This window comes from Emericellopsis atlantica (assembly GCF_019669845.1).
Source record: "Emericellopsis atlantica unplaced genomic scaffold F5Z01scaffold_2, whole genome shotgun sequence".
NCBI lineage: Eukaryota > Fungi > Ascomycota > Sordariomycetes > Hypocreales > Bionectriaceae > Emericellopsis > Emericellopsis atlantica.
This window is the reverse complement of record NW_025764704.1, coordinates 794,158-818,740: the sequence shown is the minus strand read 5'-3', so window position 1 is coordinate 818,740 and position 24,583 is coordinate 794,158. Positions and strand designations below refer to the sequence as shown.

Here is a 24,583-nt window from a genome sequence, read left to right as displayed (position 1 = left end):
GAGCCCTTCAGAATGGTCGCGTAGTGCAAGGCACGAGGTCCTGAACGTGGAAAGGAGGTCGAGTGTGGCCCCAGTAGCTCGGGGTCGAATCGGTCGAGAATCGGGAAGGATCGACGCCGGGGCCACCCTCTTCAACAAGTGCCGTTTGTGTGTACGTGTACACGACTACGTACGCGTCGAGGAAAATGACATAACAGCCGCCCAAAAGCAGCAGAAATGAACAGGTGAGGCCTCAGTTGATGCTGCGCGTCGAGGAACGGGAAGAGGGATACGGAAGAGGGCCTGGAGGTTGCCAAGGGAACTGGAACTGGGAGTGGAGGAGTAATGGTCGACCAGCAAAGGTGCCATGACGTTGTTTCGCCAGGCTGGATTGGCCCGAGACGGTTCGGTCAAGAATCGATTGCTGCAAGAGTCAAGACCCCCCCTTTGTTCCTTCCCGCCCCTCGTTCGTCGCCTGCTCCACTTGCTTAGTCAGGCAAATTGACGATTCAGGCGACGAGTAACCGACGATTCCATGACGCGATACGTAGTGCAACAATGAAGAAGTTTCCTCGGCCTCGCGCGACTTTTACCACCATGCGGTTTCGCACTTGAATCTTCCCAAAGTGGCCACTGTCGATGGCAGCACTAGTGGTGTCACCGCAGTATTTCCATTTCCGATCTCGTCATCCGTCGAAATGGTCAGTAATCCCACAACTTGGCCTGGAGGTCAATCGGCGTGCCCATGATCGTTGGAGAAGCAGCATGTCGCATCCCAATATACCACATGGCCACGTTGCTTCCCCCACATGTCACCACCCACTCCCGAGTTCTACCTCGCAGCGCAGGCCTGATTCCAGCTGATGCAGCCCTTGCTCGCCTCATCGTCAGGACGGGTCAAAGTCCCGGCCCTTCAAGTCGGAATCGATCGCGAAACCCCCGTTGGCCGAGGGATGGTACGGCAGACTTGCGAGAGATATGTTCTCGAACGTTTCGATCGGCTGGTAGTTGTCCCAGGCGCCGTACAGGTCTCCTGGATCCTCCCCTTCCTGTGGATCACGCGCAACAAGTGAACAGCCTTGGGCGAGAATCGAATCGCTGAGGTCAGGGGGGGTGACTCGATTCTGTCGTTCCTAAGCTCCTGAATAATCAAAAAAAGGGGTTGCGGTGATTGCTGCGTTGAACCCGTTAATCTCCAGGGCGGCAAGCCGTTCGTGGATTGGCAAACGGAGCTGCGTGAGCAGGAATACCAATGCCAATGAGAGGATAAAGAAGAGCTTCCTGACCATCGCGGATAGATGTGATACTGTTCAAAAGATAGCTGTGTGGCTGGGGGTGTTCCTTCGTGATATCGAGCGGGTTTAGACGCCACTGATGGTGGTGTCACGACTGTTTATCCGTCACAGAAAACCATGGCATTCAGTGCAGAACCCAGCTCCTCATAGCGATATTATGGCCGGTCGACTTCGATGTCTTTCCTTCGTGTGAGGTTTCCGATATGCCGCACCTAGATATCGTATCTTTCACAGGAGGGGCCTCTTACATCGACTATCGATGCTGCCGCCCAGCGATGCTAATGGCGGCCGAGAAGTCCTCGCGACACTTATCTATCTTCGCATGGTTAAGCATAAGCTACATGCAATAACAGATGCATGTGCTTCAGCGGCCTTCGAGGGTTCATGGCATTGCCATCATACGATTGTATGGCTAGAAGGAAGAAAAGCAAAGGCCGCTTTGCGCACTTACCGTGACCAGTTCTATAGTGTCTGTACCCTGCGTGTAATAGCTACTAGCCTTCATTGATAGTATTGTGTAAAATATTAGGCATCACGTAACACAAATCACGGGACAAAGTCAAGAGAAGTGGTTGAATATTGTCAGCCTGCCGCATGTGCATGTGTCCTTTATATCGCTAGGCTAGCCACATCACATCGCGGCAGGGCCCTGGCTGGCGCTCCTCGTGAGTCTCGTGGGAGACAAGCAAAGAGAAGCACTCAGGGGGTCAAAGATATACACAAAAATCGAATCCATTACAATCGTCCCATTCCCCTATGTCAGGATCGCCTCTTTTTATCCAAAAGAAATATACAAGTCGTCAGACCAGAGAAATTTACAGGACAAAGGCCTGGATGGCAACGACAGCCGCCAGGACACTCATGCCGACGCTGACACCGGAGGCGGCGCCGGGGACGATGGGAGCGGTGGGCTCCTCACCGTGGGGGAGTGTCGAGGTCCAGGTGGCAATGGGGCCGGGAGCGGTGCCGACGGGAGGGTGGGTGAAGGTAGCAATGGTTGTGGGAGAGCCGGGGCAGTTGGGGCCGGGGCACACGGGGTGCTCAGGCTGCTCAGGCTGCTCAGGGGTCTCAGGCTGCTCGGGGTGCTCAGGGGTTCCGGGGTGTTCAGGAGTCTCGGGGTTCTCAGGCTGCTCGGGGTTTCCGGGCTGCTCAGGCTGCTCAGGAGTCTCAGGAGTCTCAGGGCAGTGAGAGCCACCGGGGCATTCAGGCTCCTCAGAACCCTCCTCGCCCTCATCGGGGATGTCCTCGCAGTCCTCGTCGTCCTCATCACCGCCATCCTCATTGTCATCCTCACCACCCTCGTGGTCGTCGTCCTCACCATTGTCCTCGCCGTCGTCGTGGCCGGGGCAGTCACCCTCGCAAGGAACGCCGGTGGGAGTAGGCTCGACCTCGGTGACGGGGCAGACGGTGGTGTAGGCGGGGACAACGACGGTGGTCACGTAGCCGCCAGCAGGGCAGTCGACGACGTAAGGGGGGCAGTCGGTCACGGTGTAGGTCTTTGTGGTGAAGTGGGTGCTGGTGGTCATGGACACGTCGTCGGTGGCGGACGTGATGGTCGCGTCATGCGAGGTGGTGATGGTCGCGCCGTGCGAGGTGGTGGTGGAGTTGGACCATCCGGTGGTGAAGGTGTGGTGGCTCGTCGTGGTGCTGGTCACGCCGTTGGCAACGGATGAAGGGGAGGATGTGGTGATAGCGCTGGTGACCACATCGAGGGTGGAGCTTGCGCTGCTGCTGGCCGTTGTGACGGCAGCAGAGCTGGACGAAGACGCGCTGGCGGAGGGCGAGCTAGACGGCGACGAGCTGGCGGAGGGCGAGCTGGAGGGCGACGCGCTGGCGGAGGGTGAGCTAGAAGGCGACGAGCTGGGGGAAGAGGAGGAGCTCGAGGAAGAAGAGGACGACGACGAGGAGCTAGTGGTCGTTGTGGTCACAGCGGCCGAGGAAGTCGTGGTTGTGACAGCAGCCGTAGACGAGGCGGATGTCGTGGTCGTGGTGCTCAGAACAGACGTGGTTGTCGTGGTCGTGGGCTCTTCGCCACAGTTGCAGTCCAGGGCCTCGAGGACGTGCTCGTTAAAGCTGCGTCCGTCAAGCATGAAGTTGGAGGCGCCACGGGTGAGATCCCACAGGGAGATGCCGCCCCAGTTGGGGCTGTCACGGTGCTCGCAGATAATGTTCTCAATCTCAAAGGGGGTGACGTAGCCGCCGCCGGCGAGGATGCTGGCGGGCAGACCGACAAAGAGGCGGGTGTCCTGGTTGTACTCCGAGTCGGCGAGGATGGCCTCCCACTCCTCGTAGTTGAAGCCACTGCCGGCGGCGTTGCAGCGCGGGTTGTTGTAGAACTGGACAAAGAGGGCGTCAAAGTGCACGGCCTCAAAGAGCTCCTTCATGTAGAAGTAGCGGTCCTCGGGGGGGCACTGGGGGGCGCTGGAGAAGAAGAGGCTGGGGTCGTGCTCGCGGAGGCGCTCGACGAGGGCAATGTAGGGCTCGTTGTCAATGTCGTGCTCAATGTCCAGGTCGAAGCCGTCGACCGAGGTGTGGTTCTCCTCGTCGAGATCAAAGGGACGGGGGCCCTCCCAGTCAGGGTTGTAGGGGCCAAAGGCGCCGTACAAAAAGTCGGCAAACTCGACACCGTTCTCGACGGACGAGATCTCGTAGTTTGACGTCTCCTCGTTGAAGACACCGCCAATGGACAGCAGGACAGTGACGCCCCTCTCCTTGCAGTAGGGGATGCCCTCCTTGAGATTCTGGCACTCGCTCAGGAGGGCGCTGGGCTCACCGTTGGGGGCCTCGTAGACACCGCCACCGCAGTGGCCGGCAAAGTTCGTGCCCGGAAAGCCGTTGCCATGCTCCGGGGCGACGTTGACAAAGGCGAGGGAAACGTATTCGATGCCAGAGTCACAGTAGTCGGCCAGGGACTCAAAACCCCATTGACCCTGCTCATGTTAGCTGGGAACCTTCTTGGCCTCGGACTGGCCCGCCTTGCACGACAGGCTCTGAAAGGGTGAGACGTACCCAGTATCCGTTGAGAGCCATTTTGTGTGTTGTGTGGTATTAGTTAGTGAGTGAGTGACTTAGTGATTGTAAGTTGGCCGAGGCCTGCTGGTTCAAGTTTCCAGCTAAAAGAGAGTGTGGTATGCTGCGAACAGCAAAAGAAGGGACGCAGACAAGAACGTCTGCAAAAAGGAGGCCTGGTACCGAAGCCGTGAGTCTCTTGAGATTGTGAGAGTGAGGAGAGGAAAAGGGAAAAAAAAAGAGGACCCAAAGGGCGAAGAGATTGAGGCCATCTTTGACTACTATGGACGTTGGGGGCCAGGCTACGGAGTCGGAGCCCATCGCACCCACCGGCCACTCCATGCTCGGCGGTTACCCAGCTTGGACTGCGAAGCCACTCTCACGCATGGTACCTGCGTTGGCCAAATCTCCCCTGACGCTGTTGGTTGGCAGATGCTTTCACGCACCAGCTGGGCAAGCATGGACTGTCCGGGGTAATTAGCATTTAGCAGGGCTTTTTGACACTTCTTGGTGGAGGCAGGTAGCTGAGCACAACCGCTTGATCCTGGATGTAGACGAGCGGCGAGCCTAAAGAGGAGATACTGCGGTTGTGGCTGGCGATGGGCTTGCAAATGGAGAAGCTTGATTCCTCGGGACAAGACGTGGGAACTTGGCAGCGGCGAAAGGAGTCACCAACAAGATGCAAGGGGACTGGACGGACAAGCCTTCAATCCGCGATGCAGATGGTGGTGTTGGCTGTAGAAAGCATGAGCAGAGCTAGACTAGGGATAATGCTACGCAGACTAATTACCCCGTAGTCCCTCTGTCACTGGACGTGCGTGCGCCCTAAGCGAGCAGTCGACGTTGACTGTGGGCCACGGGGGGCAGAGGCAGCCAGGCACGCATAGCGCTATTGATCTTCCAGCCTCAAGGGTGTCACGACCGGGACATTGATTGGCCACACTGTCCGTGTGACGAGGATGTGGCTTATGAGACCAAGATGTACCCAAGATGAGCCCGCATGTCGCTGGCCCGACTGGCGCCGCTACTGTACCTTTGTACGCTTCTGCAGGTACGAGGGATCCAGTGATGAAGGAGGGCAGAGAGACATGTGAACGACAGTATCCAGGGAGCATTGGCGTCTTGTGGACAGCGAGATGGTGCCGAGGGACTTTACATTCACACAGACCCGCCAGGAAACCCCGCCAGGAAACCCGGACAGAAACCGGACATGTCGTCGACGACGGGCCAGCCCTTTCCTCTCGTAGCTAGCGCGGTATGCGTGACGAGTCGGAGAGCCCAGCGAGAACCGCCCATGAAGGACCACGGAATCAGAGTGGCACGTTGCTTCTGCGTTCTGATTTCTGAAGGATTGATTGGAGTTGCGACTAGCCCTGTCGGTCTGGATCCGAAAAGACAACATTGAACAAGGGACCGCCTGAATCTGGTACGCACGTCTGCAGCGAATCTCCCATTGCTGGGGTCTTTTGTTGATCCGGCCAGGCAGCCTAAAGAGCATGCGGGCCGCTGTTCCTGCTCCCCTCGCTTGCGCGCAGGGAGTAGCGAATCGAGGGCCTCTGTCATTCGACTCATTCTCCCTCCCCTGGCTCCCCATGGGTCCCATCCATCAGCCCTACGGCCTTGGGTCGGTGCAACTATCCCGCTCATCTCCAGTTTTCGCGAGGCGGCGCGGCCAATCGCGCAGCTTTCGTGCCTCGCGCCCAGCCTGTACCAGCCTGCACTGCTGCAGAATGAAAAAGACAAAAGTGCGCTGTCCACACAGACGGTGACGGATGATGTGGCGGTTGGCTGGCCCGACTGTGACTGTGGGTAAAAGAGTCACGCAGCGTGACATTGGACCTGAATAAGAAGCTCGGCGTCGCCCACTTTCTCTAGGCATTCATGTCGACAAGGACATGCAAAATTACTCCAAGTAATTACAGCAAGACACGACCAGTCGTCTCCTCTGTCCAGTCGCCCCGAGCGCTGTGGCCGTAGTCGAAGCGCTGCCTCTCGCTGCGCGTGCACCAGTCCAGTCCTCCCTCGCGCACCCACGTGGGCACCTCTTCTCGTCCTCATGGCCATGCCTCTGAAGAAACTGGCTGTTGGCCCTAATGACTAATGAGCGATCGTGAGCGTGAGCATGTTGGCCCTAAGGATAGACGGCAGGGTACCCCGGTCGTGGCCGCCTGGTGCCAAGCGTGCAGTAACGCCTTTCGGCTGCGATGGCCGAGTGTCCGAACTCCGACCCCTAACCCCTGTAATGTCGAGCGCGTAAGTTATACGCGCGAGCCTACCCTATACTCCCCAGGGCGTTGAATGGGATAAAGACGTCGATGTCGTCGCAAGTAAATTACTTCCCGAACAAAGTGAGGATAGCGTCCTTCTCCTAGAAGAATTGCTGTCGTCGATCAAGTGGCTACTTGATGCGTCAGCGACGGAGAAGACATTTGGATGGGAGTTGACGAGCTACGAGGAACCTATGGAGGGCTTGATGTCGCGATATGTATCATTGAGGAGCAACGAGATGCGCTCGAGCTAAAAATGATGTGCCAAACTCTAGTCCCTTATATAGGTTCGATATAGATGTGGCAAGATTGTGCATCATGCCGTGCTACACAATACGCTCAGGGTTTCTCACACAATCCCAACCCGCTTGTCTTACATCCTTTTCGTCGCCTGCCAGAACTGCGTGACTGCCCGTCCCATCAGCAGCTGCGCTCAAAGTCCATGTTCAAAAGTACCGAACTCACCATAGGTAAACTTGAGCAGCGTCTCTGGCTGCTCGGCATACAGGCTGTCGATGCTCTTCCTCGACGTATGGTCCACGTCGAAGCCGAGCAGATCGGCTAGCTGCAGCACTTCCTCTGTGGACAGTTGGAGCGCAGAGTGAGTGCCCCATTTCAGCGCTACAGAATTCAATTAAAAGTCATTCTTCATATGAGCAAGGAGGAAATCCACATACGTCCAAGATTGATCCACACCCCACCGGGCTTCAGCAGCCGGTGTATGTTGCTCAAAAAGTCAATCGTATTGTTTGCCATGTCGATGAAGAACAGCGTGACGACGGCGTCAAACTTACTGTCCTGAGGAAATATGTCCAGAAAGTCACCCTCGACCAGTTGGACGGCCTTGTTTGGCCAGTGGTCCGGCAATGTCAGGGTAGAGTAGCGTGACGACGGGTTGGCCTGGTGCGTCCACTTGGTGACAAAGGGCTGCAAACTGTGCTGGTGTAGTGATGTCGTATGGTTGGCTAGCAGGTGGTAGGTCAAGATGGAGCTGTAGTCCATCTCGTTGGCCGTCACGTCGTAGCCTACACCAATGTCAGTACTCCTTGAAGAGCTGGGCAGTGGTCCAGTAGACGAACCGAGGTCAGCAATGTCGCTTGCCAGCCTGCCCATACCGCTCCCAGGAACAAGTACCTTCTTGCTGTTCCCATTGACATTGAAATGACGGTTGAGGCCATCCAATATGGGCGGAAACACGGCCTGCCTCTCCCTTGTGCCCTGCGACGTCCAGTCCCGCGAGAGATGACCAAACGTCATGTCGACAAGGCCAAAGTCGGCGTCATCTGTGGCGCCCAGCGCTTGGGGGCCGGTGTGATACTTCTCCCTCGCAATTCGAGCCACTTTATTGGTGAATTGGGCATTCGTCTCGATACCCTCTCTGGCCTTCGTGAAGTGCTCTGCGTAGCCAAGCTTGTTGCTCAACGCCTTCTGCGCGGGCGTCTGCTTTGCAAATCGCCCATACTTCCGCTGAATTATTTGCTCTGCAAGAAAAGGGTACTGCTCGAAGGAGTTGATGCAGTGGGCCAGCCCATTTGGAAGAGAAGCATGTCTCTTTCTCCTGCTCTCGTTGGGTACGCGCACCGTTGAGGGCTCAGCACCCTCCGATATTGAGGAGAGAGTAAGGGCAATTTCGGACAGCAAGATATTGGAGCGAAGAGCGAGGTAGAGGGAAGGGACCGCGTATAGAAGGAGAGTGAGGAACCGACTGACGGTGAGGGTGCGCATCATTGTGCCTGTTGTGACTTGACGATGAACGTGTCGTCAATGGTAGCAAAAGGAAGGACGGGAGGTAAGAGAAGCCTTCATTGTAAGCAGAGGATAGAGTACGCGTCTCTCAGCGAGACGTAGTGAGACCAGATTACGACGTGGCATCAGGAGTGCTTTCGCAAGGTCCTGCATTAATGGTACAAGTAGTGGCCGATGACAAGCATGCTTACCAGGCGCCATCTTCCCTCATACACATCACACACGTGCAGTGCTTCCCGAGGACAGCCATCTGGATCTTATCGCCTCCCTAACCTTGCTGTTCTTCTCTTCTGGATCAAGAGATGGCCGTGGTTCATTCTGTTCTCCTCCTGTGGACACTCACTGTCCTCGTCGTCCTTCACAGCGTCCAGTTGTCCCGTGCCCAAGCGCACCATCGGAACTGGAACGAGGCACAACTTCCAAAGTGCAAGAAGCTGCTGACACGCAAAGAATGGCGAACATTGACGCAGAGTGAGAAGGCCGAGTGGGTCAAAGCGGTCAAGGTGCGTGTTGTTTCCCTCATATCCCTCCCCTCCACAGGATGCGGCTGATGCAGCTTCACAAAGTGCCTTGCGAGCATACGCCACGAACGGCTATCCTTTGCAAAAGACCATACCGTGCTTGAGGGGAAGAGGAGTCTGTACGACGACTTCTCTTACACGCATGCATTAGTGGAGCATAGTGCGCATAGAAATGCGTACTTTCTACCCTGGCGTACGTGCCGGATGCCGACCTTTTGTCCTTCGTCTTGTGATTCTTATCACCGGCGGCCCAACTGATGCGAGAACAGATCGATGGTTCACTCACCTCTTCGACACGTCTCTACGCGAGACGTGCGGGTACAGCGGCCCTACCCCATACTGGGACTGGTCACGCGATCACAAAGATCTGTTCCACTCGCCCATCTTTGAGGATTCGCACGAGTACGGGCTAGGTAGAAATGGAGATCCCGAGCTGGACTGCGCCGTCACCACCGGCGCTTTCGCGTCCTTTGAGCTCGCCTGGCCGATCCCCCACACGCTGCGGAGGAACTTGACGCTCCTCACCGGATGGTATCCCCATGAGTTGCCTCAAAACCGCACGCTGACACCGGAGTACGTGCGCAATGCGACGGAGCAGACCACGGGCGACTTCTTCCGCTTCCAGGGACACATGGCCCTCCTGCATAACCACGTCCACAACTTCGTCGGAGGCGACTTGGCGGGGTCCTGCCCCCAGGCCATACCAGAGGATCACTGCAACGGCATGGCGGATAGCTTCACGCCGAATGATCCGCTCTTCTGGCTGCATCATGCGCAGCTTGACCGGTTGTGGAATGAGGTATGGCCCGCATCGGGAGCTCCCACTACCACCCTGCGTCTTACTGACAGGAGACGTCGTACCAGTGGCAGCGCCGAGACCCGTCTAACTTCGCCGCCTTTTCGGGCATGCCGTTGGTCGCGCAGGACATGTCTGATCCAAGCTACGACGTCGACGCCAACGCAGATCATATGATGCCCTTTGATATACGCAGTGTGTCTGTGCCTCCGAAGGCGGTATTTGATACGGAGGCATGGCCGCTGTGTTATCGTTATGCGGATGAGGAGACACCGGTATTGGAGTAGACTCAACCGGCACGGCCCTTTAGACTTGTTTTTATCGGATTGCGAGCTACGCAGAAGGGATTCATGCAAAAGTACCGACTTTATATGTACTTTCGAAGACATGGCCATACGAACAGGGTTACCTAGACTATGTTTGCGAATGGCCTCTCAATTCCCATTGGACCTGTGCTCTGAATGGCACCTTTTCTGATCTCATGTCAGTCTAACTACTTTCCTTGATTCTCTCATACATGTCTGGCGTCCACGTCTCGTGATCCTTCTCCATCCAGTCATACACCTGTCTCCAGTCCCGGCAGGTATGCAAGACACCCACGCCCGTAGCGACCTTGTCCCCGTTCTTCGCTTCCATGATCACGCCCCCAGGCTCCAGGGTCGTATCAGCGGCGCAGAGAATGCCTTGACGCAGGTAGTGAAAGCAATGGGCCGTGTGATCCGACCCGTCATCGCCATAGAGAAGCGTCGAGCGGATGTGATTCAGGCAGTGCATCTGGTGCCACATGGACACGCCGAATGCCAAATGCTCCTCCCCTAGAAAGGTGAAGCCCTTGCCTGGGGGCCGGATGGCGTTCCACTCGGCCCAGGCTGGCATGCCGTCCAACCCGTAGTAGTCGGGGTCATCATGGAAGGCGGCTTGGATGGTCCGGACCTTGAGGGGGAGCTCCCGAGGTCGGTCTCCCTCGAGGTAGGCTCGAGTATGTTAGAGGGGAACGGAGGAAATATGAGAGGGCTATTGAAATACTGTAGGCCTGTGTTCCGCGCTGGAGGATGCCTATGGAGTAGACAAAAGCACCTAGATTCAGGAGGAGGCAGGCACCTAGCGCTGCAAGCAAGCCCATGTACAGGCCGCGCGATGGAGTTGCTGACATGTTTGAAAGCATCTTGAGAGTATAGTTGAGTCGTTTTCGGGGGCGGCAAAGTAGAAGAGGAGCAGGTCTATCACTCGGAGAGTCCAGAAGTGTTTTACACCTCTATAGTCGACCCTGCGGCATAACAGGCCTCAGACCTTCTCCGAACTCGGGTCAATCTTTCAATTTCGGGATCTCGTCTATCGAGGGAACTTCTGTCAGCCTCAGTTTCGGGGGGTCGTTGATGCAGGGAACTTCTGACGGCAGAGAGAAGCAGGCAACGTCTCAAATCTCATGCTTCATACAGACGCACGCATGCATCACGATGGCCAGGCAGAGTCTCGAAGCCATTAACTCGCCAATCAATAGGTGAACAAGACGCGGAGAAGGTTGCGTGATGGAATATCACGACCTCTTTCGGGACGTGTGAAGTGTAGTAAGCTGACTTGACGGAGCGCATATACCGCCGAGATTCAGATAGCGGCTTTGAGAACATGATGCTCTTCTTTCTACTACGGATACCCCCTTGATTGCAACTATTAAAGTGCTTCCGAGATCGTGAAGTTTGGTAGAGCGGCCAAAGCCACGCCAACACTCATAGTCTCTCAGTAGCAAGCCAACTCTTTGTCCAGCAGAACGAAAGTATTCACGCCATTCACGATGCATTACACGACCTTGATCAGTCTTCTCGGCCTTGGCCTGAACGTCCTCCCTGTTCAGTCCGCAGTGGTCCCCGTCGATCTAGCCCGCCGCGGCGATGACTCGATCGCCCAGTTCGAGAAGCGCCACGACTACGGCATTGATGCTGACGAGGTCGCTCACGAGAAGCGCCACGTCTATTACAACTCTGATGAGGACGAGGTCGCTCACGAGAAGCGCCACGTCTACTACAATTCGGACGAGGACGAGGCCTCCTAAATACAGAAGCAATAACAACAAGCACCTGCCTGTCGATTTATCGGATATAGCTGACCAGCGTCTATCTATATCTGGATCTGGAGCACCTTTTGCCTGACATTGCCGCAATTCACCAACTTCGACCCGTCATTCAGTGTACCCCCTCCTCATGTTCACCACGTTCATTACATTATCAGTAGCACACAGGTCTACAAACACAAAGAAAATACAATCATGCCTGCAGAGTCGCGTCCATATGTGCGCGTCTTGAACTACGTCTCTCTGAAAACTCTCTTGGGGCACGCTAGAATCCATCAAGTCAAATTGATCACAGATTCACAATTTCGATCAGCCACGAATTAATCTTCAAGACCTCGTGCCAGAGGTAAAAGATAAGGATTGCAAATACGAAATTTCCTCAAGTCTCCATCTACAGGAACTCATCCGGCATTGGGATGAGAGTCTCATTGTTGCCTGCACACATGGCTGGATGTTCCTCTGGAAGAGCCTCCATGTCAGTCATTTGAACGTCGGTACACTACATCTCATGTTAGCAAAGTCTACCGTGTTCTTCACTCTAGGTAGCGCACGTAGTACTCGGTTTTGCCAGTGCTCGGGTCTTTCGCCTCAAAGTACATGACTCCCATCTCATCCAGCTCGGTCCGGAACGGTATCGTCACGTTCAGACAGAGCTGGCCGGAGGGCTTGATGGGCACGTCCTGCAGAATGAGGTGGGAGAAATCATCTCTCTTCCTCGGCACCCTGTTCGTGGTGTAGAGGACAGTCACAATATCTCCAGGATGGCCAGAGAAAGAGAGGAAAGTACGAGTGTTGCGATCATACTTTTGGGGATTATGAATGATGTCCCCTTATGAAAATTAGCCTGCCATGCTGGGGGAGTAGAAGCTCGACGGGACAGATACATACCGCAAAAAGAGCTGTAGTCTTTTAGCTCAGGTCGGACCTTGGGATTGGGGCCACGAGACGACCACGGATACTGAACATGGAAGCCCGCGTGCGCCGCGGATGTGAGGTCGATGCTGTTGCCGATGGCCAGCACCAAGGTGACTGCGTTAGAAATTGATTGCATGAGTGACAGTTGAAAGCTTGAGTGCAGAGAGCAAAAGCAAAGCCAAGAAGTACGAACCGCTAGTGTGCCCAAGGCTCTAGACTCTAGACTCTACACCCCCCTCGGACCCTGCCAGATTGTAGTCGCTTTTCTTGTCCCGATGAGGCAAGTCGCAACTCGCGAGATCGGCAATGCGCAGACTCGGGAGTCGGAACCCGATGGACCTTGTGATGATAGAGATCTACCATGGGGGGGCATGCACATCAACGGCACGGGGCGGGGGCCGGTCACTGGTCCAGTCTGGTTGAGACTGGATGTGCAGCGTCAGCATGCGGGATGCCGATGTCAGCCTGTACATCGGCACAGCGGCTTGGCAGGGATCTTTTGTCACATCAACGGGAGACTAGAATATACAACTCCATCTACGCTGCTACGGAGTACAGGTGCGGGCATATGTGTGCCAGTCGAGGCCTAAAGTGACTGGCTATCAGCGGAGTCGAAGGTTGAGTTGTCGTGCGGTCCCGCTCCTGTTTGCGCGTTCTTCTTGCACATGTGACGAGCCGGCCTTTTTTCACAACTGCCACGGGCATCTCTATTCGCTCCCTGCTTTTGATCTTGCCTTTGGTGACAAAGAGTCTCCTCTATCCTCACTCTGCGCCATTCTGCCTTGCCCTCCCGTGGTATCTCGAAATGGCCTCTTCGAAAGCCAAGTCTAGCTCCTATGCGCCCCTTGGGCAGCATGATGATGACAAGGACTCTATCGCGACTCTGGAGGAGCATTCTGCGGCCTCGGAGAACGACCATTCTGCCCCATTGCTGGAGGCCCCGGACAGTCTGCCCTCCCTCACGCCATCCAAATCGTCCCATTTTCCCAAACTCATATTCTACTTCTCCCTGGCTCTCGTGCTCCTATCAACAGCAAATGTAGCTTTGCTTCCGGCAACGCTGTCCAAGTATCTCGCCTACCCGTTGACCGAGTCCCAGCTCGGGGATCTTCCCCTGGGCGATGCTCGGCTGGGACTGGACAGGGCAGCAAAGGCAATTCCTCCTCCCCAAACCTACGACCATAGTTGGCCCGATAAGATCGCACGAGTGAGCCGAAAGTTGAAGAAGGCCGTATGGGGCGACGGGACGCAAGTCTATATTACCGTTGAGGTCAGTATCCACTGTGGCCTGTGGTCAGTGGCCAGCTTCGCCAATACTTGCACTGGCTTTTCAAGCACCCTTCATGTCTCTGTTTTGTGTGTGCAGTGACTTAGACGAGACCAGGACTCCACAGTCATGCGCTTTACCATCCCGTCCAAGGGTGTCAACGCCTGCGCGCTCTTCTGGCGAGCGCCTCCAGAGCACTCTGCGCGTGCCAAGGACCTGGAGACCAAAGGTGAAATTTCCGAAATCGAGGTATGGAATCTCATCGTGTCCTCAGTGCCCTCAAAGTCTGCCAGTATAGGCAAGATCGACTTTGACACGTTGTCGTACTCCACACTTCCTGCGCGAGGGGAGCTGCTTGGGACGCTGGACCTGACAGCCGAGCCCAATAGCACAACAGTAGAATTTGCTTGCCCCAGCGACGCAGACAGCTTTACTGTGGAATTGCGGTGCCAGCGAGTGGCGTGCCATGTGAGCTTCATGCAGATTGCTATGGCGCCGAGATTTGGATTTGAGTTGGTGAGGAGGAGGGAATGATCGACTAGTATCGTTGCTTTCTGGAAATCAAACACGCTCAAGAAAGGGGGAACAAAACGTCTTGATTGTAAATATACAAAAGTTCCCTGATAACATTGTCAAGGTGTGAGCTGCGTGACTCATCTTTGTAACAGAAGACAAACATAAGAACCAACACAAGGATTCCTTGCCCAATAATCTAACTCTCCCCCACCATCATCACCTTGTCACTCCAACTGGCACATTCAAGCATCCCATGTCCAACACCCTTCACGCACATGATGTATACTCAAGCTGACGCCGCCGCAATCGCCCGCCTTTCTCTTCACGACCCCATCCATCTCGCCGTCCAGGAAGCTCAGACACTTCATCGCCTGGCGCTCCTGGAGGCGTGGAACATCGCCGCCGGATCGAAGATACTGGAATTAGGGTGTGGTCAGGGTGATTGCACCGCTGTCCTTGCCTCTGCTGTGGGCGAACAAGGCAGCGTCATAGCAGTCGATCCAGCGGACTTGAATTACGGTGCCCCCCATACCCTCGGTCAAGCACAGCATCATCTCTCTCAGGGCACTCTGGGCAAGCAGATTACTTGGGTCCAGCAATCGCCTCTTGACTACCTCTCTTCACTCTCTTCGCCATCTGGCACCCAAGACAACACCTTTGACGCGACGGTGCTCGCCCATTCCCTATGGTATTTTGCCTCGCCATCCCTCATTCTGTCCACGTTCCGCGCCATCAAGCAGCATAGCAAACGTCTCCTCCTGGCCGAGTGGTCGCTGGTCGCGACGCAGCCATCGGCACAGCCACACGTGTTGGCTGCTCTCACTCAGGCATCCTTAGAATGCCGGAAGGCGAGCAGCGCGTCAAACGTTCGTACCGTGCTGGGACCAAAGCGTCTTACCGAGCTGGCTCGGGCGGCCGGCTGGCAGCTGGAGGATGAGACCCTCGTACAGCCTGGCGACTGTCTGTTTGACGGACGATGGGAGGTGGCTGCCTGTCTTTCTTCGTCTTTCGAGAAGCAAATAGAGGAGCACGTGAGCGATGAGCGAGAACGGGCGGTGGTTGTTGCCTCCCGGGATGCCTGTGAAGCAAGCTTGAAGGGTGTCCAGGGTGGTCGAAAGGGAGTGAAGTCCATGGATGTTTGGGTGGCCTCCTTTATATGAACGTCAGTCAGCCTACGAACGTCAGCCAGTCTACGTAACCTTGGTTTACATGTTCCCTCAACTCTGATACGACAAAAGATACAAATGTACAGTGTACTCCATTCCATGCTATGTCTATCGTAATTACTCATGCCTCTCACTCCAAGAAAAATCAGTTGGCGCTGTCGAGAACAATCACCTCAGCCTCAGCCGAGCCAATGCTCTCGACCACCAGCTTGTCGCCCTGCGCGACGCCCTCGATAAAGGCCCCATCCCCCTCGCTGAGCTCGGCGTCCTCGCGGCCATCGAGACGAATCTTGGCCTTGCCGTTCTTGGTCATGGGCAGGTGCACAAAGACCTTCCTCTTGGTGGCCTCGGTCGCCTTGCCGCCCACGACCCACGTGAACTTGGCCTCGGGCGCAATCAGCCCGGCGCCCATGGTGAAGTCGGCATTGATGGGGATGGTGCCCTCGAGCGTGGGCTTGGGGTTCTTGTGCTGCTCAGGGGTCGCGTCGGGTCCGCCGACGAGGGGCGACAGGATGCTCACAAAGCCCGCGCGCTTGCGCTCGTCGTCAAAGTGCTGCGTGCTGTAGCGCGGCGCGAGGCCGTTCTTCCAGGGCAGGGCCCAGATCTGCAGAAAGTGGACGGGCTCCTTGTGGTTCTCGTTGAACTCGGAGTGCGCGATACCCGTGCCGCCCGTGGTGAACTGGACGTCGCCCCTTCGCATGCGGTAAAAGGCGTCCTTGTCCACGCCGGCCTCCTGGCCCTTTTTGATCATGCTGTCGCGGTGCGTCAGCTCGCCGCTGAGAATGTACGAGAAGATCTCGGCATTGCGGTGCGGGTGTGTGGGGAAACCGCTGTTGGGCGCGACGCGGTCCTCGTTGAGCACGCGCAGCGACCCGAACTGCTGGTAGTCGGGGTGGTACCAGTTGGCAAAGGAGAAGGAGTGGTATGTGTTGAGCCAGCCGTGGTCCGCGTGGCCGCGCGTGGCGGAGCGGTGAGGCTTGATTGAGGCGTGGCGGAGGGTGGACATGGCGCGGGCTGCGGTCATGGAGGTTTGACTGTCTGTTGTGGTGGTGGTGATGCTGCTGCTGATAAAGTTGGTGATGTAAGTAGGCTGTAGGGTGTACAGGAGTGCTGCGATGAAAGCTGCCAAAATTGCTGAACCGAGCGCGAAGCGGTTCATTTATATTGATTTCAATCGAAGATGGGAGAATGTCGAGGATGAGAACTTTGAAGGTGTTTGTTGAGGCATGACGAGATGCTGATGGATGATTATTTTTCATCACTTATACTGTTCGTTATGATGGCGGCCACTAAGAGTGACCCCTCGATTTGAAGCCGATTCCTCAGCTTCACATAAGCAACCGAATCGGGATTAGCGCGGGGCAATACGTAAGCACGCCTAGGTAATGATGAGTTGCCGATCAGTCAGCGCTCTCGTTCTCTAGGTTAGGCAATTCCGTGTGTTAAGTGGATGCGCAGTCCGAGGTAAGAAGTCGCCAAAGAATCCTGCCTTGGTCTGCCATTTCAAAGGAAGATCACGCAGCGATTGGACACATTGCTTTTCCCTCAATGTTTGTCTTCATCTTGTGGGAAAGCTTTGTTGGACATCAAGTATCTTTGACTGTTTGCACATACGTACAGCGCGCAGCCAAAGGCGACAATCATGTGATCTTGGGGTGAACAGCAACATATTTGTACAAATAATAGACGAAGCGGTCGCAGCTACCATGAAATCATGTCTTCTTATTTGGCAGACCATCAAATAAAAGTTCTCTCAGCTCTGAAACGTGATGGCATCACATTGGGCGCCATCACGGAGGCCATCGCGGCGGCCCGGGCCCCAGCCACCCGGATAAGTGGGTCACCAGCCACACATTTCGGAGCTGGCCCCGCCGCTCATCGCACATCTCATCTTCCCTCACCATCATCAGAACCACCCACCCAAGCTTTGCTTGCACCATAAAATACTATCCTTAGAGGTCGATATAGAAGAAATTGATAGAAAGACTAAACTCGATATTCAATGGCACATCTAAAACCACAGGAACGAGGGGAAAGTGCACCCAGGCAGGCCTCAAAGGCGGCCCGCGGCCCGCGTGGCTGGTTTAACTTACCGACCATCCATCCCAACCTCCCCAGCCTTCACCATTACGCTCTGCCAGACCACCTATACTCCAATCATACTTGATCCCCACAGGTCTCTCATCATGCACGCTTCCCCAGTCTCGCTTCTCTGCTGCATCTATCAGTGGCTGCCCATCGTCGTGCATATGCAGTGTGTGCCTGCATGACAACAAAGAGCCAGCCAGCCAGCTAGCACAGCATGAATTTCCAGAACATGAACTTTGACCATGTCGAACCTCCTCGTACGACTTCCCCTCTCTTCCTCTCTCCCTCACTTACATCTGTCTTGTGTCTGAACGCTGATTTCGTGTCTCACAGGGCAGTGGCCGCCACAGTCTCACCCATCCGAGACCTCACATCCGCATGATCGTCACCTTCGTGGGAACCACCAGCGGAACCACCATCACCATCGAGACGGCGAGGACGCCTCACCGGCCGATTCTCTCGCCCCAGCACCGTCGATAGCGCCAGCGGCGGCGCCAACACCTCCCTCGCCACCGTCCACGTCGACGGAAATCTACGGCCCAGACCGACACCAAAACTACGTCCTCCCCCCGAGGATCAAACCTCTGTCTCAGATGGTGCGTTTCGACGAGACAAATCTCGCCATGCTCGCTTCGCCACCTACCGGCGGTTCCTCCATCATGGGGCCCGCGCCCATGCAGGGGCTGAAAGACGCCCTGGCGTTGGCTGCTGGGAAAGTGACGCCAGGCGTGGACGACGCGCCGTATATCCAGTATGCGATCCAGGCCCTGACCAGACGGCGAGCGAATGAAAACGACGAAGATGACGATGAGTACTCGGACGGAGGATTCGAGGAGGAGATGGAGGGCATACCGACGCCTCCGGAAGAAGAGGATGGGTTATTGAGGAGGCCTGACAGCACGCACCGCAAGGGCTTGCAACGACAGTCTGCCAGCAGCACAAACAGACAATCATCACAACGACAACGCGAAGCGCAGCCCTTGATTCAGACACCCACAGGTCCATCACAACAATACCAGCGCGCAGACAGCCTTCGGAGTCAGTCCCTTTCGCAGCACGATGACTTTAGGACGTTATCGCCGGTGACATTGAGATCATACTCGCGCAACTCGGGGCTCGATTTCCCACCGACGCTCCCGCGCACCTCCGAGACACCGGCACCGCCGCTCTCTCAAACACCGCTTCCCCCTCTGCCGCCGAGCAACACGTGGGTGCCCGTCACCAAGGAGATGAGGGACAACTTCTACCCCAACGACAACACGTGCCCTCCACTCACGTTCAAGCCTCGCATCCTAAGGCTCTTTTCCCTGCTGCTCTTCACGGCCCTCTGTGCATTCATGGCAGCGGGTGCGGTCGCCTCGGCCGCGTACTCGAGTCAGCATGACGGTCTGGTCGACTACCCCGGGACCATCTACTCCGGCTCGTACTTCCTCTTCCGGATCCTACCGCAGCTGATCGGAGCCGGTATCCTGCTGTATGCGCAGAACATTGTCTCGACGTCTACGCGGATCCTCCCTCTGGCGACTATGGCCAGCGAAGACGCACGTGAGCGCTACCTCGCCCTGTTCCAGAAGCTCCACGTCCCGACGTTTCTATACCCATCCCTACAGGGTCCCTGGCAGATCCGGTTGTTCAATGTCGCGACATGGCTTTGTATCTTCACGGTGCCCCTGCTGAGCTCATTGTACACCTGCATCCTCGTCGACGGCGAGTGGACATGGGCCGCCGCCCAAGGAGTAGCCTACACCCTCCTGGCCCTCTACGCCATCCTCGGCCTGTCCGCCGTCGTCCTCATGACATTCTGGTTCCGACGCTGGACCGGTCTCATGTGGGACGTCCGCTCCATTGCAGATATCCTGCCGCTCCTGAACAGGTGCAACTCAGTCGACGGCTACCGTCGCGCTGCTGAGGCTGGCACGACCATGGCAGAGATCAAGGACGCCCTCGAGGATCACTACTTTGATCGCCTGGGATACTGGCGCACGGACACGAGTGGAGGCACGTGGTACGCCATGGGCTCCTCGGGCACGCCAGCCGACAAGCGCGCGGTGCAGAACATCATGGGGAGACGTCCTGCGTCGGCCACATCGCGCGACATGTCTATGCCGCAGCAGCAGCAGCCGTCCTTCATGTCGTCCGCCGTCATGTCCTACCTCCCGCTACCCCTCCGGACCTTTCCGCTGGTCGTGGCCGCGTCCGTTTCGGGTGTCCTCCTCCTGGCGTTGCTGATCGTCTCGTTCCTCCCGCAGACGCGCCTCGACCAGGGTTTTGAGCCCCTGCTGCCTGCACGACCTATCAACACGGCCTTCTCTGCCGCCAACTTCCTGTACAGCTTCCTACCCAGCTGCCTGGGTATGATCTTGTTTCTGCTGTTCCAGTCCCTCGACCACGCGCTGCGGACGGTGAAGCCCTGGGCTGAGATGAACGCACCCGACGGCGCCGTGGCGCGCAAGTCCATCCTCGCCGAGTACGCCGCCTCCAGCGCGTTTGGCGCCGTCTTCGGGGCGGCGAGGGTCGGTCACTGGCGCGTAGCCGTGACCAGCCTCACGAGTCTCTTGGCGCTAGGCATTCCCGTCCTCGCGGGCGGTCTGTTCATGGCGCTGACAGGCCAAGACGGGGACGTGAAAATGTTCCCGTCCATCCCCGTATACGGCGTCCTTCTGTCTCTGCTCTTCCTCACGCTGACGGCGCTCACGCTGGTCATTCCCCGACGGGCTGGCTTCCGGCTCCCGCACGAGGTGGACACGCTGGCGGGCATCATCACGCTCTGCGTGGCCAAAGACACGGTGGGCGACGAGGCGTTTCGCGCCGTGCGCTCGAGGGCGGACCTCGAAGGTCGCCTGGGCGCGGACAGGAAGAGTGATCCCCGACGGGAGAGTGTCTGGACGTTTGGACACGGTGTGCGGGATGATTTGGTGAGTGTCCGTCGGCTGAAGCGGTACACGGAGAAGGGGAAGATGATGACGATGATGAACTACGGTGTTTAATGTGGGCATGTGTACGATTTACGACGTTACTGACTTGGGGAGCGATGGGTGTTTTTGGATGGTGCTGAAAAGGCACCATGGCGTTTCACGAGCAATGAGGTTATGAGGATTCGGCGCGACGGAAAATGGCGTTATGGACTGGATTGGGTTATTGAGGGCATGGCTTGGATGATTAGATCTGATGGTAGAGAGCATGGTTTACGACTGAATGGTATATGGGACATCCAGCATGCCCTGGATACGATGCGTACTGGCACAACGACATGGCGTTTCCGATAACATGCCCTTCGTACAAGTGAGCCCATCCATTCATTATTCTTGCCCATGATTCGTTCGCTACTACGTGCAATGAATACGGACGCCACAGACTGTTGCCAAAGACAACGGCCACACATGCCCAAGCCTTCGTTCCATCCCTTCACCAGACAGGAATGCCCCCATTCACAAGAATGCATTTCTGAATAAATGTTTCATAATCGTACACATAAGATGTGCTATCGTGAGATCGTCCTGTGAAATGGTTCGTACGTAACCCCGTCTTCCCCGAGACATTACAGTCCGACCACTCTGTCTCAGGCCCCCCTTGAGGTTCACTCCAGTTCTCTCATATCCATTACTCCCCAAAGTACACAAGGAAAAGGAGAAGACAATACTGAAAGTGTTTTGCAGTAAGCGACTGAGACAAAACAAGGAATGTACGAAAAACGTCGGGCGGCTCCTCATTATCGTGGTGCTTCATGGTCCCATACCCAGCGTGCCAGCTGAATCCGATGCCCCCTCCCCCATCCCCCCCTCCGTTGCTATGCGATGCTTGGAACAAAGAGAGAAAAATACATCATAGTCGAGTGCATTGTTGATAAGATCGTCAAAGTAGAACTTCCGTAGTGGTGTCATGTAACGTGGTCGTGTGAAATAAACAGACGTAAATGCGAAAAGGCAAAGGGTGTGCGTGTGTGTGTGTGTGTACGCCGTGGTTGTCTCCCCAGGAAGCGCCGTCCATGAGTGTGAAGAATATGCTGCGCAAAAGATGGGTGTGATTTACCCTCCCATCAGCGACTTCGTCGCCCGAGCATCCGTCCAAAGACGTCTCTTTTCTTCTCGTTCGGAGGCTGCAGCCCACATGGGGTGTCAGGCAGACTGGGCGTCGGACTTGTGCGCCCTCTTCGTCTCCCCGTGACAACATCCGGGTCTCGGTCCTCTGTTCTCGACCCTGCGCCCTTTCTCAGATCGCTCGTGGAGCGCTTGTGGAACTTGAAGAAGGACGCGCGTGGCTCGTCGTCCTCGCCATCAGAGTCATCTTCGAAGACTGATATAGGTTCCGGGCGCTTGGGACGGTGGAATTTGATGGCGCGTTGTTGGGTGTATGGGTCTGGCATGGGAAACAGGGGTAAATCCGGGAAAAAGTCGACTTCCTCCGACTCGAACGGGGTCGGAGGCCGATCAGCCACAGAGCGCTTGGGCATTGTTGGTGAGCTAGGTCTAAGCGAGCGTGAAGACCGGTGCTTCTTTGGCACTGAAACTTTGGGCTGCTGGTGGCCGTGTGACGTCTTTGGACGCTCAAGCTCGTCGGATACAACAGGCCTGGCGGCCAGGGAAGAGATCCTTTGGCGTAGTGTGTGCTTTGAAGGAGGAGTGGTAGGCTCCACGCAAACTTTGGGGACTGGTGGGATCTTCTGGTCCCTCTCTTGCTCCTTGCGGAAATGCTCCGGGATGTGAAGAGTGTTGAAGAAGGCAGCAATGGGTGAGGTCTGCTGGATGCATGGAGTCAGGAGCCTGTCTGGTCTGGCAGGACGTGTTGGTGCCGCACGAGGCCTCGAGCTCTCCCACGATGGGCTAGCAGGTCTTGCCCTTGGAGGGAGAGCCACTGGCTTGGGGAAGGCTGAGTAGGTCGCTGCTGGCTGACGGGTTCTGGTCTGACGAGTAGGGCTGTTGGGTAGTGGCCAGCTCGGGCTGACACTTCTCTGGCTGTCCGCGGCGGGCTCTCGCTTCCTCTCTGGTGAAGGAATCAGGGCAGGATACTGTTTCCTTGGGTGACCGACGACACTGTCTCCTTTCTTCCCACCCTCAGGTCGCCAGTAAGACTCCCACCCTGCTGAGTCCCGATGCTGATAGTCATCATCGGCCGAGACCTCGGAATCAGACCTGTCGTCGATGAGCCTTGGCGTAGAGATATCCGAGCCGAGGGAGGTCCTGGGATCCCTCTGTGCCGATTCCTGACGTGCTGGGTATGAGTAGTTGGCAACAGGATAGTACTTTGACACGAGTGTCAGGTCTGCTAGCTTGCTGCGGCGGTCCATATCGAATGCCATTTCTCGACCCATGTCGAAGCAAATTGGAACAAGACGAGCATAAACTGGGTGACCGGATGAGATGTGCAGAGAGACACACGAGAGGGAGGGATTGCATGGCATGATATACAAATATATCGCGGGACAACAAGACCTCGCTCGATCGGATCATTGAGACAAGAGGTACGTAGTTGAGACACGCTCTCGGTCTCACACGCAGCGCCCCTTTTCGCTGAAATGGCCTGATGTTACCCCACATGAGTCCTTGCAGTTGTTGACCTAGCTGCGGCGCATTCCTGGTGCGCCGCAAGGTGGTGGTCTGGTGCATTTCGCAGACAGGCGGTGCTGGTATGTAAACAGGCGTCTGGCGCCGCAGTAAGGCCTGTCGGGTCAGCGGAGACCTGCTTCCAGCCCCTTGCTCGATTCACCTGATAGATGTCATGACCTCACCTCCGCGCAGCTTTCTGACGTGGTTTGAAGTTTTGGCAGTGGCGCCAGGTGTTTGTGGTGGTAGAGGTGGTGGTGGTGGCGGCGCTTGAACCCCGGATGACATAGGCAAGGGAGGATATAGGCCAGAAGTAAAGGCGTGCATGATGCGAGAAAACCCCCCACTGCCTGAGCGATGAACTCTGTACGTAAGTAGTCAGGCAAATGCGAGAATCCAGTCCCTTTCTTTCGATTCTAGGCTTGTAAAATCCTTCGTCGCTCTGCCTTTACGCGGCGCGGCGACCTCACCAAAATGCCCTGCGCACACAGCCAAGGCCATATGTGACAATATTGGACGCCTTCACAATCCAGACTCTTCGGGGAACTGTCGCCATCTCGTAGCCTGAGCGCACTCTGTGAGACAAGAAGCCCACAGGCCCAGTGTCACACCCACCCACCGAGCAATTCGCTGACGTCTGGTATGGTACCCTCAGCTCCCTACTGCTGGAAGCCCTGCAGCAACCCTGAGTTTGGTCCCCTTCAACTTCTGCTGAAGGTCTGTCTGATCGTCGCAACGACGGCCTGGTCGGGATTTTCTGGTGCCATGGCTTGCCGCAGGTTGCTTTTGCAATGCAGGAGGCAAGTCTTGTCAGTTCTCACAATCCTGCACTATGGGGGATCTTCGGACATTTTAGAGCCAGTGGTAAGCGATGAGGCACTGGATCCTGTATCCCGACCATCCTCTCGGAACACGCGAACACGCTGCATGGACGTGGCCGGCCTGGACTCAACGAGGCTGAGGCTTGGTATGTCTTCGAGGGGGGGCTTGCGCGGTGCTGCTGCCGTACCTCGGTTGCTAGAACAGGCAGTTCTTCTCGCTCTGAAGCCATTGCCTCCGAAGACTGTTATTTCCAGTCCGGGATAGATACCATTGGGCACGCGGCCCAGCTTTGGCCGGGCGAGGCTCACTTGACTGGCCATATTCGCAGCCCTCGTTCGTCCGGCCGTACCAGCACGAAACTGTATGCCGGCAGCTGAGGCTGCATAGAAACTCGTCTCGCATGCAAACTCTCATCATCCCCTGACTGAGAAGCTTGTGCCTGAGCGCTGGCAATCTCTTACAAGACCCAGCTAACCGGCGCTTGTGTCATCCTGTGCATGCAGTAGCTGCATCGTGGGCCTTGTTCATTTCATCGAATCGGATGCGTAGCTGGACGAGTGGCCTCGGGAACCCTGAGCAGAACATATG

General features: G+C 56.2%; 11 protein-coding genes across 11 annotated transcripts; 4 read left to right on the top strand and 7 right to left on the bottom strand.

Annotated features, from left to right (window-relative positions):
- Positions 1-1,935: 1,935 nt before the first annotated feature.
- On the bottom strand, positions 1,936-4,593 carry F5Z01DRAFT_203289 (glycoside hydrolase, catalytic core). The gene is made up of 2 exons (XM_046258116.1): positions 4,284-4,593; positions 1,936-4,204 (listed from the first exon to the last, which is right to left on the bottom strand). Exons 1-2 carry the CDS (start codon positions 4,302-4,304, stop codon positions 2,090-2,092), a joined length of 2,136 nt encoding a protein of 711 aa, XP_046122511.1. The 5' UTR covers positions 4,305-4,593; the 3' UTR covers positions 1,936-2,089.
- F5Z01DRAFT_203516 (uncharacterized protein) lies at positions 4,212-4,754 on the bottom strand. The gene has a single exon (XM_046258120.1). The coding sequence runs from the start codon at positions 4,623-4,625 to the stop codon at positions 4,323-4,325; it is 303 nt and encodes a 100-aa protein (XP_046122510.1). The 5' UTR covers positions 4,626-4,754; the 3' UTR covers positions 4,212-4,322.
- A 1,881-nt stretch (positions 4,755-6,635) lies between these two features.
- F5Z01DRAFT_203107 (methyltransferase-like protein) lies at positions 6,636-8,374 on the bottom strand. Its single transcript, XM_046258114.1, has 4 exons — positions 7,630-8,374; positions 7,228-7,575; positions 7,016-7,171; positions 6,636-6,958 (listed from the first exon to the last, which is right to left on the bottom strand). The coding sequence occupies exons 1-4, from the start codon at positions 8,276-8,278 to the stop codon at positions 6,924-6,926; spliced, it is 1,188 nt and encodes a 395-aa protein (XP_046122509.1). The 5' UTR covers positions 8,279-8,374; the 3' UTR covers positions 6,636-6,923.
- Positions 8,375-8,438: 64 nt separating this feature from the next.
- On the top strand, positions 8,439-10,001 carry F5Z01DRAFT_203092 (uncharacterized protein). Its single transcript, XM_046258112.1, has 4 exons — positions 8,439-8,799; positions 8,863-9,010; positions 9,087-9,616; positions 9,682-10,001. Exons 1-4 carry the CDS (start codon positions 8,599-8,601, stop codon positions 9,898-9,900), a joined length of 1,098 nt encoding a protein of 365 aa, XP_046122508.1. The 5' UTR covers positions 8,439-8,598; the 3' UTR covers positions 9,901-10,001.
- Positions 9,947-10,907, bottom strand: F5Z01DRAFT_203104 (uncharacterized protein). The gene is made up of 2 exons (XM_046258113.1): positions 10,640-10,907; positions 9,947-10,587 (listed from the first exon to the last, which is right to left on the bottom strand). Exons 1-2 carry the CDS (start codon positions 10,776-10,778, stop codon positions 10,103-10,105), a joined length of 624 nt encoding a protein of 207 aa, XP_046122507.1. The 5' UTR covers positions 10,779-10,907; the 3' UTR covers positions 9,947-10,102.
- Positions 10,908-11,789: 882 nt separating this feature from the next.
- F5Z01DRAFT_203016 (uncharacterized protein) lies at positions 11,790-13,054 on the bottom strand. Its single transcript, XM_046258111.1, has 3 exons — positions 12,570-13,054; positions 12,233-12,510; positions 11,790-12,180 (listed from the first exon to the last, which is right to left on the bottom strand). The coding sequence occupies exons 1-3, from the start codon at positions 12,730-12,732 to the stop codon at positions 12,073-12,075; spliced, it is 549 nt and encodes a 182-aa protein (XP_046122506.1). The 5' UTR covers positions 12,733-13,054; the 3' UTR covers positions 11,790-12,072.
- A 347-nt stretch (positions 13,055-13,401) lies between these two features.
- Positions 13,402-14,492, top strand: F5Z01DRAFT_689968 (uncharacterized protein; the record flags this gene model as incomplete). The annotated part of the gene is made up of 2 exons (XM_046266100.1): positions 13,402-13,866; positions 13,981-14,492. The coding sequence occupies 2 exons, from the start codon at positions 13,402-13,404 to the stop codon at positions 14,395-14,397; spliced, it is 882 nt and encodes a 293-aa protein (XP_046122505.1). The 3' UTR covers positions 14,398-14,492.
- On the top strand, positions 14,493-15,702 carry F5Z01DRAFT_202899 (S-adenosyl-L-methionine-dependent methyltransferase). The gene has a single exon (XM_046258110.1). It carries the CDS (start codon positions 14,655-14,657, stop codon positions 15,537-15,539), a length of 885 nt encoding a protein of 294 aa, XP_046122504.1. The 5' UTR covers positions 14,493-14,654; the 3' UTR covers positions 15,540-15,702.
- On the bottom strand, positions 15,691-16,704 carry F5Z01DRAFT_670290 (pirin domain-containing protein; the record flags this gene model as incomplete). The annotated part of the gene is made up of 1 exon (XM_046264539.1): positions 15,691-16,704. One exon carries the CDS (start codon positions 16,702-16,704, stop codon positions 15,691-15,693), a length of 1,014 nt encoding a protein of 337 aa, XP_046122503.1.
- Positions 16,705-17,650: 946 nt separating this feature from the next.
- On the top strand, positions 17,651-20,686 carry F5Z01DRAFT_202784 (uncharacterized protein). Its single transcript, XM_046258109.1, has 2 exons — positions 17,651-17,890; positions 17,967-20,686. The coding sequence occupies exons 1-2, from the start codon at positions 17,848-17,850 to the stop codon at positions 20,618-20,620; spliced, it is 2,697 nt and encodes an 898-aa protein (XP_046122502.1). The 5' UTR covers positions 17,651-17,847; the 3' UTR covers positions 20,621-20,686.
- A 983-nt stretch (positions 20,687-21,669) lies between these two features.
- F5Z01DRAFT_632652 (uncharacterized protein) lies at positions 21,670-22,941 on the bottom strand (the record flags this gene model as incomplete). The annotated part of the gene is made up of 1 exon (XM_046261872.1): positions 21,670-22,941. The coding sequence occupies one exon, from the start codon at positions 22,939-22,941 to the stop codon at positions 21,670-21,672; it is 1,272 nt and encodes a 423-aa protein (XP_046122501.1).
- Between the last annotated feature and the right edge of the window lie 1,642 nt (positions 22,942-24,583).

Excerpts from the sequence above, each read along its gene's own strand:
- F5Z01DRAFT_202899 (XM_046258110.1), top strand. The coding sequence starts at position 14,655 with ATGATGTATACTCAAGCTGACGCCGCCGCAATCGCCCGCCTTTCTCTT.
- F5Z01DRAFT_203104 (XM_046258113.1), bottom strand. The coding sequence starts at position 10,778 with ATGCTTTCAAACATGTCAGCAACTCCATCGCGCGGCCTGTACATGGGC. Across the intron at positions 10,588-10,639 it reads GCGCGGAACACAGGCCTACA|CCTACCTCGAGGGAGACCGA; the intron begins GTATTTCAATAG and ends AACATACTCGAG.
- F5Z01DRAFT_203107 (XM_046258114.1), bottom strand. The coding sequence starts at position 8,278 with ATGATGCGCACCCTCACCGTCAGTCGGTTCCTCACTCTCCTTCTATAC. Across the intron at positions 7,172-7,227 it reads GGTGTGGATCAATCTTGGAC|CGCTGAAATGGGGCACTCAC; the intron begins GTATGTGGATTT and ends TGAATTCTGTAG. Across the intron at positions 6,959-7,015 it reads GCTGCTCAAGTTTACCTATG|TCACGCAGTTCTGGCAGGCG; the intron begins GTGAGTTCGGTA and ends TGGGACGGGCAG.
- F5Z01DRAFT_202784 (XM_046258109.1), top strand. The coding sequence starts at position 17,848 with ATGAATTTCCAGAACATGAACTTTGACCATGTCGAACCTCCTC. Across the intron at positions 17,891-17,966 it reads TGACCATGTCGAACCTCCTC|GGCAGTGGCCGCCACAGTCT; the intron begins GTACGACTTCCC and ends CGTGTCTCACAG.
- F5Z01DRAFT_203289 (XM_046258116.1), bottom strand. The coding sequence starts at position 4,304 with ATGGCTCTCAACGGATACTGG. Across the intron at positions 4,205-4,283 it reads TGGCTCTCAACGGATACTGG|GGTCAATGGGGTTTTGAGTC; the intron begins GTACGTCTCACC and ends TAACATGAGCAG.
- F5Z01DRAFT_203516 (XM_046258120.1), bottom strand. The coding sequence starts at position 4,625 with ATGGAGTGGCCGGTGGGTGCGATGGGCTCCGACTCCGTAGCCTGGCCC.
- F5Z01DRAFT_203016 (XM_046258111.1), bottom strand. The coding sequence starts at position 12,732 with ATGCAATCAATTTCTAACGCAGTCACCTTGGTGCTGGCCATCGGCAAC. Across the intron at positions 12,511-12,569 it reads AGACTACAGCTCTTTTTGCG|GGGACATCATTCATAATCCC; the intron begins GTATGTATCTGT and ends AATTTTCATAAG. Across the intron at positions 12,181-12,232 it reads CTGGCAAAACCGAGTACTAC|TGTACCGACGTTCAAATGAC; the intron begins GTGCGCTACCTA and ends CATGAGATGTAG.
- F5Z01DRAFT_203092 (XM_046258112.1), top strand. The coding sequence starts at position 8,599 with ATGGCCGTGGTTCATTCTGTTCTCCTCCTGTGGACACTCACTGTCCTC. Across the intron at positions 8,800-8,862 it reads AGTGGGTCAAAGCGGTCAAG|TGCCTTGCGAGCATACGCCA; the intron begins GTGCGTGTTGTT and ends AGCTTCACAAAG. Across the intron at positions 9,617-9,681 it reads TTGACCGGTTGTGGAATGAG|TGGCAGCGCCGAGACCCGTC; the intron begins GTATGGCCCGCA and ends ACGTCGTACCAG.